Genomic DNA, 17,846 nt, shown 5'->3' on the forward strand with positions numbered 1-17,846 from the left:
ACTCAAATTCTTGTCAATTTGGAACAATCTCGATCTGGAAAAATTTCCTTTTTTTCAATTAAGTCTGGAAATAAAGGAGTTAAGAGTTTAGAAAATCTCTTTTTTTGTGGACTGAAGAGAATAGTGGCATTTATTTAAAAAAATTGAAAGTATATATTTGTACAAAAACATGTAGCCATCCTTAGAAGACCACTTGTATTCAGGTGAGAAATTTGACAATTTCAAACAACTTGACACAGAAAACAAGAATTCATCACAATTGATGTTGCTGCTGATTTGTAACGTTTCCACCTCAGATAAAACCCAGGCAGCTTTGTATTTGTTACTTTTCTAATAAAATAAACTGTTACAACTTCTTTCCTAAACTAAAGACTTTATATTTATAAAACTGAATGCTAAAACAATACACCAGTTTCTGGCACAAAAAAAAGACAAAACATGGTTTCTCCTGCCAACAAATAAGCATTTATCCTGCCTTATCCCTCCATCACATTAAGTAACATCTACCATAAATGTTTTCTATGATCCCAGGAGAACACGCCATTCATAGACACTAAGAAAATTGGCATCATAAAGAAGAAAGTGAGAAAACTGGAGGACCAGCTTGAGTACGAGTCCCGGAGGTAAAATTGGCTGCAAATTTTAAGTGAACTATTTAAATATCTCTATCCAGACATGAGCATTTTTAACCCTGGTTTGTGCTCTAGACTATGGGGAGATGTGACCCTGAACCTGAAGCTTAAAGACATCGATGCAGCAACAGAAGCCAAACATCGTCTGGAGGAGAAGCAAAGAGCTGAGGCCAGAGAGAGGAAGGAGAAGGAGCGGCAGTGGGAAACTAGGGTGAGGCTTTCTGCCTTTGTTTCCATGGCTTCTTGCCACAAATCCACAGCTGTGGTCAAAACCTTTGATTTGATTAATTTATTTCAAACAGGACAGAGAAAACATGTGCATGCATAACCAAGAACGAAATAATTAGTTAACCACTACTTTTCTGTTTGAAACGGAGAAAAGAAGTGAACACTTATTTAATCCTACCTCTTATCTCAATTTGTAATTACAACCACATTATAATATTCATCTGCCTGTTCAATATACTGGGCTAAAGAGCCAACAAAATAAATTATATTACATAGACAAAATGGTAACAAACTCTCATAAGACAATAAAATCTATTGATAATAATAATGGTAATAATGACAATTGTAAGTAACAACCGGACATACTCAATCAGAATAATTACCAACTTTAATTACCCTGACACTTAGCAGAAATACAATCTGGATGTTTTACTGTCTGCACAACAGGAGGCGCTGTAGCGATCATCTTTACTCCTCTGGACAGTCCTTTTCCACTCGTTCTATACAAACATTGTACTTGGTAAAGAGAACTGGCTTCATTTGATTTTAGCCTTCTGGACTCCAGGCCCACATCCAAAAGTCCAGAGCAGACACACACACGCCTGTCTGCTGCCATTCCAGCCTAGCTTTGCCCTGGTGGCAACCCAGTGTCTTAGTTGAATCCATTTTATCACATAAAACTTCAAAGAAATATATTCAAATGTATGATTTGGATGTGAAAAACTTTAAGTTTTTTAATTCTTTTCCGAGCCAGTGACTACGCCGTTTTCTCTCAAAGTGATTGGTAAAAGTAAAATTTGATGTTTTAGTTGTACAGGAGATTTAAACTGTTGTAAAGTGTTTTTGTTAGTTGCCTTTTTAAGATGAGATCTTTATATAGCTGTTTAAAATAAATGATTTGCCTCATGTTTTCTCCAGCTGTTCCATGAGGACGGGGAGTGCTGGGTCTACGATGAGCCGCTATTAAAGAGATTAGCCTCTCAAAGGCACTGAGAACGCCACGCCGCTCTGATGAACACAGAAGTGCAAAAAGAAATCTGCACAGACACAAGAGTCTTCATAAGAACTCTTTTGCAAAAAAAAAAAAACAACACTTCTTATTCAAGCCTTGGGATGACTGATTGAACCTGTACACTGCTTTGCATCTGACTGTATAAAAAATGGAAATGAATGAAAGCATCAAAGATGTAAACATGAGCTCTTCTCCTTACTTGGGCAATTTCCTCTTCGCTGGCCATTGATCCCATCCCTTTCTCTTCTCCCTTATGTGAAACTCGGCACCGCTGAGAGGGGACACAAGAGTCGACCATCAGCTTTAGATCCACACTCTCGATGATCCAGAGGAGCACTTGTTTTCCAAAATACATGTTTTTTTTGTTTGTTTCATTATATAAGGGGGAGCAAGAGGTTTGTGATTGATGGTGTACAATTCAAGTGAAGCTTGATAAAATAACCGGCGCTCTACATCTCAGGGAATCTGACTGAGGAAAGAAAGCTGCTGCACCCTCCCAGAGTCTGACAGCCTTATAGCAGTGGAGCGGATCGATCCTAAAGCGGCGGGAGAGAATTTCTCTGCTTGCCTGCTACTAGTTCTAACTGATCTTTATATATAGATATACATATAAGGAAAATATATATTCTTTTTATTTCCAATTTTTTTTGTTCTGTTTTTTTCTGGCAATACTATAAAACTATTGGGGATATGAACTTGATGGCTTTCCGTCTTTCGGAGGCATTCCATTTTGCTTTTCATCGTTTCGTTTTCATGTCAGTGTGGCCAATTTAGTTTTTTTGTATCTTTAGTGTTAACCAGAAGCAAAACATGAGCCATGGCATCTAAATCCACTGATCAGGAGAGGTGAGATATATATATTAAAGGAATATATGCAATTCAAAGTTTCAGCTATGCCAAAAAAGAAATATGAAGTTTAAAGAAAAAGAGAGTGGAGGGATTTTGAGCTGCACAGCAAACGGTTACCTGAAGGCATTCCTGAACAAAACAGATTGTTTACATGTTGTTCTTTCTCCATAGTGAGGATGTAAAGTCTCCCATTTGTCCTGCAGATCATCTTCTCATCTTAAAGTGAGCCAACAGAGTAGACTCATCCGACTGGTTTCTGTTTAATATTTTTGTGTTTTTACATCCAGAACCACATGTTGGTCGATGCTAAGCCTTTTGATCACTGACTCACTGCTGATTTTAATATTTAAAATTGAATTTGGGGGTAAAAAAAATCATCAGAACATGCCGAACAATGACAAAAACTATGCCTCTTATTAGTAGTTGAAGACTTAATTATCAATTGATACAAAGACAATAAAAAAAACTTGAAATGATCTAAAAACTTACTGCTGATTCTGAAATTTCAGTAACATCAACACAAATGAAAGGCCTTTGTAATTGTCCACCTGGTCTTAAGCTCAATTTGAAGCTTTGCTTGTCTTTTTTTCTCTTCATGTTTTTTGTATAAGTTGTTGAATAGAGGCCTTGCCTTTCATTTCAGTGTTGCCTGATAGAAGCAATCAAAACAAATGTATTTCTTTTTTTTTTATTTCCTTCTCATCATAACCATTGATTGTATTTGACTCTCCTGATTATTGAAGCATTATATTAAATCTTTGAGAGTTATTTCCTGTCAGATTTGGTCTATTTATTTTAGGTCACCTTCTTTCATAACTGCTGTAAAGTTGTTTTTTATATTTTTAGTGTTGTAAGACGCACTTTCCTTCTCTTCCTTGTATAATAAGTTACAGCATAGGTCAACTACGGTAATTGGGCAATAATACAAATAGGAGTAGAAATAGGAACTGTTCAGGTTGAATGCTGTAGCCGTTGCTGTAAAACCCAAAATTATTTATGTCCTTGGCAGATTTGAAGTTGTTTTTATACCACTGAAAAGATGTTTGATAGTAAATGAGAACAGCATCGATCTAAAGATAATGAGACCATGCTTAAGAGGGATCATCTTGCCATTTTTTATGATGTCATTTACTTTGGTCTCAGTGGCTGAAAAACACCCACAGCCTTATGTTCCCACCACCATGCTTGACTGCAAGGATGCTGATCTGGGGCCTTTTGTATTTTAAATGAAGACCACCTCATTAATCAGCCAGACGGATAAATCTTAGCTTCCACTGACTAAAGACCAGAAGTCGTCTTCTTAGCCCAGGAAAAATTTCTCTTAAGTCCAACCAGGTCTTCATGTTACTCGCTCAGAAAACTGGCATCTTCTGATGTCCATTGGCCTGGTTGGGGAAAAAACTGCAATTTTTCTAAGGTGCTCTTGAAAACAAAGAAATATGTTTGCTTCCTTAGAGGCGTCTCTGCAGCATCACAAGAGTTGCCTCCATCGGCTCTTCACAATTTACTGGTCTAATTTTAAGTGCTCCAATATATTAATGTTGGTGTCACTGTTAATTACTGCTAATCAGTTAAAAAGATCTTTTTATGTAGAATATTTTAGCTCTACAGTATCCATGAGTGAGTAGTTTAATGCTTTCCAGTGTTTTTATTTAGCACTATTTCTTTTTTAAGCAAATAAAGAAAACGGTAGTATTTAATAAACATAGCACAACAGGAAAAAACTGTAATGGCTAGTATGTTTGTATTAGAAATAAACATATAAGTAATGCATAATGTTGGCATAATGTATGCTTGCATCAGTATCTTACGCGCATCATTGTAAGTATTTTTGTCACACTTCAGAGAGTCAACATATTTCAAATATAGACTTCCTTTTAGACTAGCTTTTTGTTCTTGTAGGAACGTCATGAGGGATAAACTTGTGCTTCCGCAGAAATTGTAATCGAAAGGCAGTAGATGGCGCTAAATGTCTTCCTACTTTTTTCCCATCAGCCTTTGCGAGATTATCTATATAAACCTCTCGCACCGGTTTCTTCCTCCCATTTCGTCTCTGTCCGAGGTAAGGATGTTGCAATTTAGCCGCTGCAGTTTTAATTTAATTAATTGACTGTTTGACCACATTAATTATTTGTTTGTAGTTTTGCTGTTGTTGATGCAGCTTTAAGTTTTTTTTATTTCTTTTAGTTTTAAGTTTTATTTTAGGGGGAAACTCCTGTAGGCCTCAGCCACGTGTTGGTGTTAGCATGTAGCTGACTATGCCAGCCTCGCTGCACTTCACTGTAACTGTAAATAGTCGTTGTCCCATAGATGAATGATGTAATTTCGTGTTGTTAGGGACATCTGAGTTAATGTGATGCGACACAACACTCTGACTCAATGGGACAGTTTGGCTGCAGGCCTGAGATGTTAGCCGTGCAGCTCCTCCTAAAGACGGGGCTTTCTAATTGATGCAAAAATAAGTTTAGCTCAGTAATATTTATTAAAATGCTGCTTTCTTGTTTGCAGGGCGGTGTACGGGATATGCCGAGATGGGAAGCCATGTGGCATGGTGAGCAGTTATCTTAAAGTTAGCTTAGCACGAGTTTGCGCCAAAGCTAAATTGTGTGACGATTTTAATTGCTTATATTTTCTGTTTAGGGAAACCATGGATCATCCGACTACTGTAAATCTGCACCTTATGCATAGGTGTGTACGTTTTCCCTCACTGAGTAGGGGTCATCCTGTGTGAAGGTCAATGATTAAGTTGTAAGAGTAGTGGACAGAAGTGATTTCTGAGAAACGTTAACAATGAGGCCTCATCAGTTCAGCTTTAATGTGTAATCTGCTAAATTGAACAGTGCTAATGAGAAATCATCCACAGGTTATGGAATAATTCAGACAGCTGAAGGACCAGTAGGATGGAGGTAAGGCTCTACAGCTTTGTAACATATTTGAAGGCAGAATAATGCATCTCTCTGGTGTGTACTGTGAATTTGAGCTGTTCCAAAATAAGTTGACTAGCAAAAAATAAATAAAAATATTGCAGACTATGTAACTGAACCTTTTTTATTATTCATGTCATTCATTCATCAAAATGCAGTGGATTGGATTGCTTTAACTGATTAATGTTCTGTGCTAGTTTGGGTACTGAGATCCAGTTAATCTCGGTGCCAAAGTAGTTATACAATGCATATTCATGTAATCTAGTGTCTCTAGCTAAATATGCTGTGAGTTTAGGCCACAAGCCTAATGAACACTGGCGTAAATCTGCAGCTCTGAAAGTAAAACGTGACCATCATGAAACGGTTCATTTCAGACATTGGATTAACTGATCTACTAAATGTGAAAGAACTGCATTCAGATTTTAAAAATGTAAAAACAAAATGTATAGGTACTCACCTGGACTAAACATTGTTAGACTAGGCTACATTTTGTAACTTGTTCCAATAAAAGTCAGTTTTCTGATTAAACTGTTAATATTTAGATGCAGTTATTCCTAGGTCAGGATTGAGGAAATTTCCACTGTAGCCTGGAGCAACACCTGAGTGAAGCATTAGTCTGCCTCTGATCACCGTCTCAATAATCTTGTGCTGCAATGATGACAATTATTTGCTACTCTCGACTGGATGGATGACGATACTCAACCACCTATATTTATGATCTGAGCCACAAAGAACTCGATGCATTTTGTCGTTGAATCTGAATCCTTTTTTTAATTGCTCATCTTTATCTTTCAGGTACGCTGATCGCTTCAACGACTGAGATGCAGGTAATGACCAAACTACATATACTCCATGTTTTCTGGATGACTGTCTGTGATGAATTTTGTTATAAAACAATGGGAATCTCTCTGAAAAAGAGTGAAAGAGGACTTTATTCTGACACAGCTTGAGCTGAAGGATGGATGTCTGTGCTTAAACCTCAACTCTTAGTAATCAGCCTGTTTCTCCTGCAGGTGTTTGGCATCCTGGTGCTCTCTGCTCCAGGTTTTGAATCTGTTGGTGAGTTTTTATTATAATTAATAAGTATACACTTTACCTGATGCAGTGATGATCTTATAGTTCAACAGATCACTGTGAAGAATAAACTTTCGCTCCTATCTGATGCACCAGCTTCCCTAACCTTCCATACAGTAGCTCAGTGACCCTTTTACTTAAATTTCTTTTTGTTTTTCAGGATCCAGGGTCTGCAGCAGCTGATGAAGGTGAGCTTTATAGTGAAGATGCATCTTTCGGTAACATGTGATACAATGATGACTGCATAGTTCAGCAGATTATCCCATGAAGAACTCGTATTGTCTTTCACCCCTAGCTGATGTATCAAACACAAATATCTGAATGTTCTGGTTGCTTAAAGTCGCAGCTGATCAGTTTTATCTCCTGCTTTCTGATAGGAGTGAATGTCATCATGCGACTCCCTGCTGCTTCACAGGTAAGATTTTTAAGTGCTGCAGGTTGAAGCTAAAGGAAGTTCAGGTGTGATGAGTTTGAATCAGGTCGCTGATCCCGTTGAGGAAATAAGTAACTCTCTGATCTGAAGTTAGGATTTATTTGAGGTTTGCACAGTGCCGTGTAATTTTAAGACATCTATTTTTCCCATTTATAGAGCCTCTGAGGGGAGTGGCAGCTCATATTGGAGGAAGCTGAACTGAAAGGTGAGTAAAAATGACATCTTTTGAGCACCTGGTTGAGGAGAAGCCACACCTTTACCTGGGATTGATCATAATCTGACCTGTGATGACAAAATGACGACTGATTAACCATGACGTGTTATATTAGCTCTAGCTGATGTGGTCAGTTCAGTGGTAGTCCTGTTCCTGCCTGGGTTGTTTATCTGACTAATGCTCTTGTCTCTTCAGGTCAACAATACTTTTGGACTGCAGCGTGAAAGCGGACACTTTAAACTTTGGTAAGGAATGAGTCACTGTTGTGAAACATTAAATGTGGGTTCGGTGATGTCCAAACAAATGTCTGACCTGAACTGTAATGTAGACAAATGCAAAATATTACTGAGCGACCCAGTGAATGGAAACATTTTAAAATCGGTTGCTGACCTGTAATAAGGTTCTCATTCATTCTTTACAGGAGATGAACTTAAGCAACGGTAAGGATTTAATTTACTTTTTTAACACATTTTAGGAGTTTCTATAAGCTGACCATTTAACCAGTGATGAAAAGATTCTGCCAAATGAATATAAGCATTGATTATAACCCTTACTGTTCCATTATTTCTGAGGTTTTGTGGTCAGTTGGAGACCTGCATGTTCATTAGAAGAGACTTTGGTCTGATGAGCTGCTTTCTTGCAGGCGCCGACACGAAGATGATTGGAACCTTATCCTCGATTTACTGAACTGATGCTGTGATCTGAACCTGTCTGAGCTTCTGGAGTTTATTTATAATTAAAGATTTGAAATGAACCCACTGTTATGGATTACTTGTCACAAGTCAATGAAGATATAAAATGTTTAACCAAGTTGTACTGAATTTATTTTTGATGGCACATAGGTGAAGCATTAACACTTAAGAAAATGTAGTCGATGCTAAAAAGCAAAGGGATAATTTTCCATTGGGGTTAAAAAAAACTAAAACAATGCTGAATGTGGTAAAACCCACCATTAATAAAGTAATAGAAGTCTTATGCAGTCCATGGTCTGGAAGTATTTGCCTGACTTGAACTAGTTTTAAGTTTAAATGAAATTAAGATGTTTAATGTTAATGAGGTTCCCTGTTTCTTTTTCTTGTGAATCACCACAAAAGTTTAAAGGATTTATGGGTTATGTCCTTTTTTACTGTAACTTCAAATTGAAATGATCCTGGTGTCAAACTGGGTTGATGCCTGTAGAGAAGGAAATGGCCATTTTGTAGGGATTGAGCTGGAAAGCTGTAGAAAGCTCTTTAAAGTAAATTTGGGAAAGAAATTTTAAAATGAATCTGGTTTAAAGCAGTTCTTCCCAAAGTGTCACAATGAGACTTTATACTGCTCAGATAATCGCTTTTATAAAGCCAGTGGTATACTGACAAGTTAATTTGATAAATGGCCAGTAAATATCTTGGATTTACCTGAAATTTCTTGAATTGAGTTCAGGGTCGGCCCAAGGCATAGGCAAACTAAGCAGCCGCTTGGGGCCACTAAGGTCTCACAGGAGCTGATTTTTTTTACTTTTTTTTTTTTAGTAATTTCTATGTCAACACACAATTTCAATATTAAGTGATTGGTTTCACCAATAATATATATTTGATCATGTATGTAGAAATCATTTTATGGATAAAAAGGGAAAAAAATGCTTCTGGGGCCCCCTGGTGGCCGCGGTAGGTACCACACGCTTTGCCAGTAACGAGAATGTCATGAATATGTTGGTATGTATTCCATGTTAAGTTGGGCTGCACCGATTGCAGTTTTGTGGCCAATCCCTGGTTACCGATATTTAAAAAGCCTGATCTTTTGATTTTGGTTGATATGAATATTTTTTGTCTGAAATGTCGCTAAATATAGCAAGAAAGTCACTGAGTTGGCAACAATGGGGGTGAATATTGTTAACTGCAAACTTGCAGACCTGACCTGGTGGGTCGGTCTGTCAGTCACACCTCTCACTGCAGAGCAGAAGAGGACAGAGACTGATTTTTAAATCTTTGCTCACAAAGATAAGATTAGGGGATAAGATGAGCTTCACATGGAAGTATCAGCCGATCACGATCCCCCAAAATGAAGGAAATTGGTGGCCAGAAATCAACTGGTCGATAAATCAGTTGGCCAATAAATGTATCCTATTATACATGTATAATGTAAACAGCACTGCCAGAGACGCAATAAGTTTATAGCAGGTGTGAGAATGACCTAATGATCGGACTGCTGATTGCAGCTGGTCCACATTGTTAGCAGAACTAGAGGGCCCCAAAACCACATTTCACTTAGGGCCTCATGGAGGCTAGAGCCGCCCCTGACTGAGTTCATGTCTTTATGAAAATGACTCAACAATTGATTCCAACTTCAAGAACTGAAGGAATTTTGTATTGGAAACCCTGGAAAAACCTATTACGTTAAATGTATACAAATTAAAAATATGCAGCTCTTAAGGTGACTTGAACTTAAGTTTTACGTATAGTTTTGTAACGGGTTACTTTTACTTTGACCTAGTTGCTTTGGCTCCACTTAGTGGCCCAAATATACAGGACGTCGACATTGAACAACATATAGCCTCTCCACAAGATATAACTAAACGAGCCCAGAGTTTAAGTAGTGACAAAGGTATTACAGTAATGATGGTGCAGATGGTTAACATGCAAGACCTTCTACATAAAAACTGTCTTGTTAAAACAAATACTCTGAAAATATCGTCATGGCAGAAACTTGATTGCTGATCAAATTAAAGGATTTGTTTATACAGTTAAATACTTTTAGGTTCCTAAAAATAGTTTTTTCATTTTATCTAAATTTCATGTTCCGTCATCGCAATTTTCCTAATAAACTCCAGCAAATCTGTCATGGCTTTTGGTTTTGGTTTGTCACCGTCGTTAAAGTAGTCCCCATGTAGAGGAGCCAGGCTCTACAGTGGTAAACAGTTGGTTGTATTATTGTAAACAATTATCTACAAATAAAATATTTATTTTAATAAGACATACACCTGGTTGAAGAATATGTAGAAATTCAGATTTTTTTCTAAGGATTTACAGTTTTGGTTTGTTATTTTAAAGCATCATATTAAAGTTTCAGTTGTCCATATTATTGCAGTTATCAAATACATAGGTGGAAACATTTTAAGTCAGTCAGTTATGATGGCCAGCATGAGGTCACTGATTATTATTAATCACAGTCAGGGAGGGGTTAGAGATGGTGCGTCATGACGTCTGAGCATGTCATAAAAATGAGTTAATTTGTACATTATTTAAACGTAGATGCAAATTGACATCTTTTTCATTGATATTCATAAAATAAATATTGCAATCAATATTTATCCCGGTAAGCAAAAGAGTAAAATAATACAACAGCAGCTTCCTTGTAAGGAAGTCTAGTAGTGAGGAAAATAAATCGCTGCTGCTGTGATGTTAGTGTTTTTCTGTACCAAATGAGGAAGAGAAAACAATACACCTCTTTATGTAAAGCTACATGTGGAGGGGAAGAAATCAATCTGCCGCCGCTGCTTTTCCCCTCTTTTCTGTGTGGGCGGAGTCAGGCGGAACCGGCTGGGCGAAGCTAGTGCTTTCCCGGACATAATTTACAACTGGTACCGTAGCGTGGGTGGAGACTGGACCTGTACGCACCCACAGCAGGCTGTCACGTAGCGAGCTGGTGGTTTAAATAAATGGGAGAGAAGCTCCGCTGCCCTGTATCTGCTCTGCCGCCGCGGCTCTCCGCCCTGCTCCCCGATGTTTGTGCGCTGGCTGCTGCCTCTGATCTGCGCTCTGTCCGCAGAGGCCGACATCTTCCCCCTCGATAGCATTAGCAACGTCTCCTCTTACTATTTCAACTACTTCTACTGCAACATCTGGGAGGGGGAGTGTCAGCCCCACCAGGATGATGCCACACAGCAAGGTGAGCAGGATTGCACAGAAGTTTCCGTCTTTGTTTTGAAAGACGATCAGCGCTTACTACAGTGTTATAAACCCGGGTTTATGTCTCTGTTGCTGTGTGAAGTTCCTGTCGGGGACCTCTGGCCAGGCTTTCCTCAGGACTACACCAGCCTGCTGCATCAGTGGTACTGTAGCCTGGGCCAGTGCTGTGAGTCTGGAGACTGCAGGATAACCAACAACATCACAGGTGATTTGTTTGTGTGTGTTTCACCTCTGCTTAGTCTGTGGGGAGAGACAACCCGTCCAACCACCTTCATTAGCAGTAATTTGAAGTATTGTTGGAGAGAAAGTTTGAGTTTCTCTTTAGCACCGTTTCTGTTGTGGACATTCCTTGAGTCTGGCTAGAACATTTTGCTTTTGGTATAGGTCTGAACTTTAATTAGGCCCTTGCAATATTTAGGGGCTAAGATTTAATGTTTACTGTAGAATAATTCTCAATGACTGCAAGTTGCTCAGGTCCTTGGCCCAGATGATCATCCCTCCACCAAACTGCTTGATTGGTGTTAAAGGTGCACCAATTGATCAACAAATTTTTCCTTTGATCAGATTGCAGATCATTTCATGCAGTTTTTGAGTTTTAAGGTTGGGGAGATATTTGTTGATGTGTAAATTAGTGTAATTTATTCGCTACAGAAGTCACACTGCCACATTCCTTTCAGAGAGAAAAACATTTCTCCTACCTAGTTGACTGTTTTTTTCTGATTGTGCTTCCGTGAACGTCAACATTTAACTTCACCAAAACTTCTGCTTTTACAAAGGCAGTCGTGCTCACTGACCATCAGAGAATCAAGTGTGTTTGGTGAGCAACACCTGGCTGCTACTTTCCTTAAAATCTCCCAAGGAAGGAGGAAGAGAAAACATAGTTTTCTCCATGACTCTCCTGACTGTCATGGAAACTTTTATCTTTCCAGTCACTGCGTTTCGTTCCAGCTCTAAGAAAGTTGGCTGAGCCTCTTTATTGTTTTCTGTTATCTCATTTTATTGTTAGTTTAATGTAGTGGTTTCTCGCCAACCAATCAGTGAACATATTTGTAAGGTCCCCAGGATGACTAATGTTCCTGTGATAATCTTACGTTTGAACAGGAAGCTTGATTGGGAAATAGGTGTTTAAACTGATTGGTTCAACATTTCAAGGTCTTCAAGAGACCATGCACCTTACATTTACAGAGGAGAAATATTAGTTTGTTAGTATATATTTTTTTAATCTAATTGAATTTGTAAAAACTGGCTAAGAAATAATAATAAAAACAGAAAAATAATTCAAGTGCTGTATTGTGTGTCTGTTGTTTTCTCCCCACTCAGGTTTGGCCAAGGACCTGCAGACGAAGCTCCACGGCCAACATCTGGTCCAGTCCGTGGTTCTTAAAGCCATCCAGGGTTTCATCAACAACCCAGAGTCCAACAAGCCTCTAACACTCTCCTTCCACGGTTGGACCGGAACCGGCAAGAACTTTGTGGCCCGCATCATCTCTGACAACCTGTACCGGGACGGGGTGAAGAGCGAGTGCGTCCGTCTGTTTATCGCCCCGTTCCACTTCCCCCACGCCAGACTGCTGGACACGTACAAGGTGAGACGTCCAGAAAACCAGTCGGCCCACGGAGCTGGACGTCGTGTTCCAGGAACATGGTAAACGTGTTCGTGGGTCGGCTCCCTTGCTTAATCAGATGTTTAGTCTGCGTGTTGAAACCCGGCTCGCGGGTGAACGGTCACAATCTGGACCGATGCTTCAGGTCAAATATTGGTGCTCCAACACCACAGATATGCATGGATTTTTGGAACCTGGCACGAGTCCAACTGGGCCACAATGGCTCAAATGGGTTCCTCATTTTTACCCAATATCTGTTTTAATACTAAACTTTACATAGTGGATTGATAGTAGGAAGAACAGTATTCGACTGGGTACTGTAAAAATCTACTGTGGCATGTATTGTCATGGAGATAAAAACATTGTAATAGCATGAGTTGAAAAGAAGGTAATTTATTTCCATTTGGAAAAGTCAGAAAAATGAAGGTCTGAAGGTATTAAGTTCTTCTCCTATAATAGCTTCATTTATCTCTCTTTTAATTCCTCGTTATTAGTAGTATCATTATTGTTTTTGTCTTTGAATTTACTTATTAGTTTTGTGTTTTTAAGGCGAGTGCCTTTATTTATTTTGTATGAGTGTCCTGTTAAAGCACTTTGTTGAAGACAACAAAGTGTCTTCACTTTGTATAAAGTGTAATAAAGAGTGATGTATAAATAAATTTTGATTGATTAAATGTGTGATATTGAATTTGCTCCTCTTCGCTGGGTCCAGGGTCAGCTGAGGGAAGCCATCCGAGATTTGGTGCTGCGCTGCCCTCAGACTCTGTTCATCTTCGACGAGGCTGAGAAGCTCCACCCGGGCCTCATCGATGCCATCAAGCCCTACATGGATCACTATGACAACGTGGATGGGGTCAGCTACCGGAGAGCCATCTTCATCTTCCTCAGGTTGGTGGATCAGGCTAAGGGATGTGAAATCTGGGTCACAAGCTCAGCTCCACTTACTGCTATTCTGACAGCTCATTTTCAGTGAAGGGTGGGTTTTCTTCTTTATGTATTTTTCATGTTTTTAGTAGTTTATGTCTAAAATCTTCTTGAAGTACTGACCAGCAGAGGTTTGACATCCTCAAAATGTTTTATTCATTTCTAATTTATTTTACTCCATTTTCATACCCAAGAAAACATTTCTCAAATTTTTTTTTAACTAAACATTTTGTAACACCCATCATACGTGAAACTATTTAAAGTCAACAAAATAACTTTTCTAAGCAAATATTCAGAAATTATTAGCATCTAAGTTAATTTTCCATCAATGTCTTCATTAAAAATTCACAAAAACATTGAATATGTTCTTCAGTAATTAACCCCACCCTAAGCTCATTTAGATAGTGATGTATGAGGTTGTGGGAGTTCTCATCTGCATGTTTTGGACATTCTTTGTGGTGTCCCTCAGGGGTCAGTATTGGGCCCAATCTGTGAATTAATGGAAATCATAGACCTTTTGAAGAGAGTTGAGTTTTCTGATTATATATTTCTATCTGGGAAAACTGATGAAAGCTAATTTTATGTGTCATTTAAATGCTCTTCTATAACTGGGAGAAAACTAGACTAATTCTAATACGGTACACATACTGAATTGCTCAACATGGAGAGAGTAGGAAAAACCAAATCCTTAGATAATATAGAAGACAACAAGCTCAATTAAAAATCCAAAATTCGTCACATAGAAACTAAACTGTCATAATTTCTTTCAGTGAATTTCACGTTGGTCACTAATTTGACCATATTTGACATGCAGCATTGAGGTCAGAGGTAATGATCATATTTTTTTAAATGACCTTCAAAGAAGAAAGTCTATATTGTTTTACAATAAATTATAGAATTATACATAGACTAGTATTGTGTTGTAATATATCAGGAAAAGTTTAGAATTTGTAAATGAAAACCTAGTAGGAACTCTGAGAGGTCACTGAGATCAACCAGGTTTTTATTAATAATATTCATGTTTTCATCAACACGAATAATCACCAAATACATTTTCACTAATTATTTAAGTGGATATTTATTTTTAAGAGTCTTTTCCTTAAATTGTGAACTTCTGACTTTAGCAATTGTCTTCACTATAAGCGTGGTTAAAAAAAAAAGAAAAGAAAATAAATAATACAGTTACAGAGTTTGTTTGTTTCCACTCTGCTATTCTTGACCCAAAGTGTGCAGAAATGCAATAAACATGCCACTGCTTTTCATCACTACAGCAACATAGGCGGTGCAACGATAAATGATGTGGCGCTGGACTTCTGGCACTCGGGTCAGAATCGTGAGGACATTGGTATGGAGGACCTGGAGCATCGGCTTAGAGCTGAAACTCTGGAGACCCAAGGTACGCGGCTCAGCCAGGTTAATGTTCAAATAGTCAACTGTTTGTTTTCTCTGCAGCTTGCAAACTGAGTGAAACTAGGGCTGAAAAGCGTATTAGCGTTTTATACCAGTCAATATTGATAATTATTGTTGATTAGTTTTGTGTTTTAAATATCTGAAATACTGCCAGTCTGGTGGAATGACATTTCCTGGTTTATCCACAGTTTTCACTACACTGTTTTTATTTTTAAGCAGATATGAGCAACAGGTTGTTGCTAGGTAACCAAAGAGAGGCTGAGCTAGTTGTTGCTAGGTAACCAAAGAGTGAGTGAGTTAGTTGATACCACCAACCTTGCTTAGCTGGCTGTGAGAGGTTTTTCTGCCTACATCCCCACAATGCTGTGCGGCTCTTGATCAGAGTTCAGCGAAATTATTGAATATTCTGTCACACATATTATCTGTGTCTGATTTATTGTCATAAATCAATCATTGCTATTGGTTTATTTTGTTTTCAAGACTGTAGTTAAATTTTAATCCTGTTTTTATTCTGATTTGGTTGTTTGTACTTTTATTATTCTCTTTCGTAGGGGGCTTTGCTCAGAGTGAGCTGATGGCGGACCACTTGATTGACTTCTTTGTGCCTTTTCTGCCTCTGGAGTACCGTCACGTGAAGCTGTGCGCGCGAGACGCCTACACAGCGCGAGGTCTGGAGGCAGATGAAGCAACACTGGATGAGGTGGCCAAGGCAATGCTGTACGTTCCCAAAGAGGAGAGACTCTTCTCAGCCCAAGGATGCAAATCCATCCCGCAGAGGATCAACTTCTTTCTCCCCTAGAAGGAAAGAGAGAGAGAGAGACGCAGCAACCTGGAGGAGGTGTTACGATTGCTTTTCCGGCCCATCTGCATTCAGAGCCACAGAGTGTCTCCTTCGCTCTGTTCTGTGCACTAACCCCCTCCCCACACAGAGACACGCCGTGTCTGTCCAGGTCCCTGGGAGACGGCCAGGCAGCAGGGCAGGTTCAGGATAAGAGGAGGGAGCAGCAGGAGCCGCCCTGCAGGGATCAGGAGCGTTGCTGGAAACACTCATTCCAGACGGTCGTTAAAGGAGGCATGGCTGCTCTCCCTTATCTGCCTGGTTTGAGTATCACAGCGTCAGGACGAAGACGTGAAGAAGTCTTTGACAGTGAAAACTGATGTATCCTCTCACTATTTATGTTAGTTTTTTTTTCTTTCTGCAGAGTTACAACTTGTACTGATTTTTATGTGGTCTTAAAGGTTCACATGTCATGTGTTGATATTTGCAGATGTGCTTTTCTTCACGCCGTTATTTATTGAAATCATTTGTGCCATAGTTGAACTTTGTTACTGTGCCATGTGGTGTTTCTTAGTAAAGTATAAAACAGACTTGAGATCATTTTGTATTTTACTCTTCTATCCCAAGGTGAATACACAGCACTCTATTACATTATTATCAAAGGTACTTAGCACCCTTATTCCAGTTCTTCTGAATTGTTTCTACCTTACTTTTCTCACACAACCCTTGTGTTTTGTGTAATCATAGAGCGAGCTTTGAATGAGTATTGTGCTATAAAGAAAATGCCATGGCTTATGTTCAAGAACAGTCATGTAAATGTTACTGAAAAATGTTACCTTAAGCTCATAAGTGGAAGCTAAAAAAAATCTATAAAAGTTTTTAGTAAATGTCTTTTCCTCTAAAGTGAAACTGTGAAAGGACTTTTTTTTTATGTGAACCCAACATATAATTATGCTTTTATTTATTTTATTTGTTTGCTGTCACCATGAACTACTCACTCTGATTTAGGTTGACGTAAAAGTTTTGTTGTTTGAAGTTGAAATCACTTCACATATATTGGATTATTGAAAAATGTAATAAAACATTAAAATATTAAAAATTGTTATTTTGGTTCTGAATTGGTGGTCAGTCATGATTTATTTATTGTGTGAATGAATTTCAAATTGATGTGTTTTTGTTTGTGCATAGATTTAGGAATAAATACAATTTTCACATTAAATTCAATCAGCAGTGTGGCATTAATTTATTGCTATCATGACACAATGTCTCATATAGTCTTCCATGGTTTAAAAGTATTCATTCTCACTGAACTTTTCCTGATTTTTTTTTTTTAGATTTCACAACTACAAATGTCACCGTATTTTATTGGGATTTTACAGGATAGACCAATGCCAAGTGGTGGGGGAAAATATCCATGTTTTTTAACAAATACAAATCTGAAAAGTGTGGCATCCGGATTTATTTTGCCTCCTTTACTCAATTGGCAAAAAAAATTAGGTGAAAATGTTTCCTATCTGAACTGATCAAATTAACAGATTCCATCTGTGTGTAATTTAATCTTGGTTATATTACATGTGCTTTGAAGGTTTACAAGCAAACCTTTGTTCTCCAACAAAGGTTTGTGAGAAAATCTTACAGAACAAACAGAATGATGACAACCAGGTGACACAGCAGACAGATTTTCAGTTGGTATGAATACTGCTGCAGGTACTGTAGCAAATTATTGTGAATTATTTACATAACAATTACACATTTCAATAAAAAGCTGCAGTCTTTTTACATTTGGACACAGTGGTTCCCCAGTATTCATGCGTTTTTAGTATTACAGTCTGCTGAAATCTGCAAATACTTCAGATTCCCTAAATACATTCCTATAA

At 38.3% G+C, this 17,846-nt stretch overlaps 2 protein-coding genes, 1 long non-coding RNA gene and 5 other non-coding genes across 12 annotated transcripts in view; all 8 read left to right on the forward strand.

Moving 5' to 3' along the window:
* Positions 1-3,489, forward strand: part of osbpl9 (oxysterol binding protein-like 9) — a 34,340-nt gene extending 30,851 nt beyond the window's left edge. For all 5 annotated transcript variants that reach the window (XM_028027620.1, XM_028027621.1, XM_028027622.1 and 2 more), the window contains 3 exons: positions 532-623; positions 708-843; positions 1,779-3,489. In XM_028027620.1, the coding sequence (XP_027883421.1) occupies positions 532-623; positions 708-843; positions 1,779-1,853 (303 nt within the window). In that variant the 3' untranslated portion in view covers positions 1,854-3,489. The remainder of the gene's footprint in view (positions 1-531; positions 624-707; positions 844-1,778) is intronic.
* A 1,472-nt stretch (positions 3,490-4,961) lies between these two features.
* Positions 4,962-8,124, forward strand: LOC114150329 (uncharacterized). The gene is made up of 11 exons (XR_003596718.1): positions 4,962-5,272; positions 5,362-5,409; positions 5,585-5,627; positions 6,441-6,472; positions 6,659-6,704; positions 6,880-6,907; positions 7,097-7,134; positions 7,309-7,357; positions 7,562-7,611; positions 7,788-7,806; positions 8,010-8,124. It is a non-coding gene; the product is annotated as an uncharacterized LOC114150329 (long non-coding RNA).
* On the forward strand, positions 5,454-5,519 carry LOC114151649 (small nucleolar RNA SNORD75). Its single transcript, XR_003596979.1, has one exon. It is a non-coding gene; the product is annotated as a small nucleolar RNA SNORD75 (small nucleolar RNA).
* Positions 6,511-6,592, forward strand: LOC114151643 (small nucleolar RNA SNORD79). Its single transcript, XR_003596973.1, has one exon. It is a non-coding gene; the product is annotated as a small nucleolar RNA SNORD79 (small nucleolar RNA).
* Positions 6,742-6,815, forward strand: LOC114151647 (small nucleolar RNA snR60/Z15/Z230/Z193/J17). Its single transcript, XR_003596977.1, has one exon. It is a non-coding gene; the product is annotated as a small nucleolar RNA snR60/Z15/Z230/Z193/J17 (small nucleolar RNA).
* On the forward strand, positions 6,945-7,026 carry LOC114151646 (small nucleolar RNA snR60/Z15/Z230/Z193/J17). The gene has a single exon (XR_003596976.1). It is a non-coding gene; the product is annotated as a small nucleolar RNA snR60/Z15/Z230/Z193/J17 (small nucleolar RNA).
* LOC114151645 (small nucleolar RNA SNORD47) lies at positions 7,865-7,941 on the forward strand. The gene has a single exon (XR_003596975.1). It is a non-coding gene; the product is annotated as a small nucleolar RNA SNORD47 (small nucleolar RNA).
* A 2,765-nt stretch (positions 8,125-10,889) lies between the features above and the next one.
* On the forward strand, positions 10,890-17,087 carry tor3a (torsin family 3, member A). The gene is made up of 6 exons (XM_028028877.1): positions 10,890-11,233; positions 11,336-11,458; positions 12,574-12,839; positions 13,570-13,745; positions 15,053-15,177; positions 15,743-17,087. The coding sequence occupies exons 1-6, from the start codon at positions 11,068-11,070 to the stop codon at positions 15,988-15,990; spliced, it is 1,104 nt and encodes a 367-aa protein (XP_027884678.1). The 5' UTR covers positions 10,890-11,067; the 3' UTR covers positions 15,991-17,087.
* Positions 17,088-17,846: the final 759 nt, after the last annotated feature.

Source organism: Xiphophorus couchianus, chromosome 9, assembly GCF_001444195.1.
Source record: "Xiphophorus couchianus chromosome 9, X_couchianus-1.0, whole genome shotgun sequence".
Taxonomy (NCBI): domain Eukaryota; kingdom Metazoa; phylum Chordata; class Actinopteri; order Cyprinodontiformes; family Poeciliidae; genus Xiphophorus; species Xiphophorus couchianus.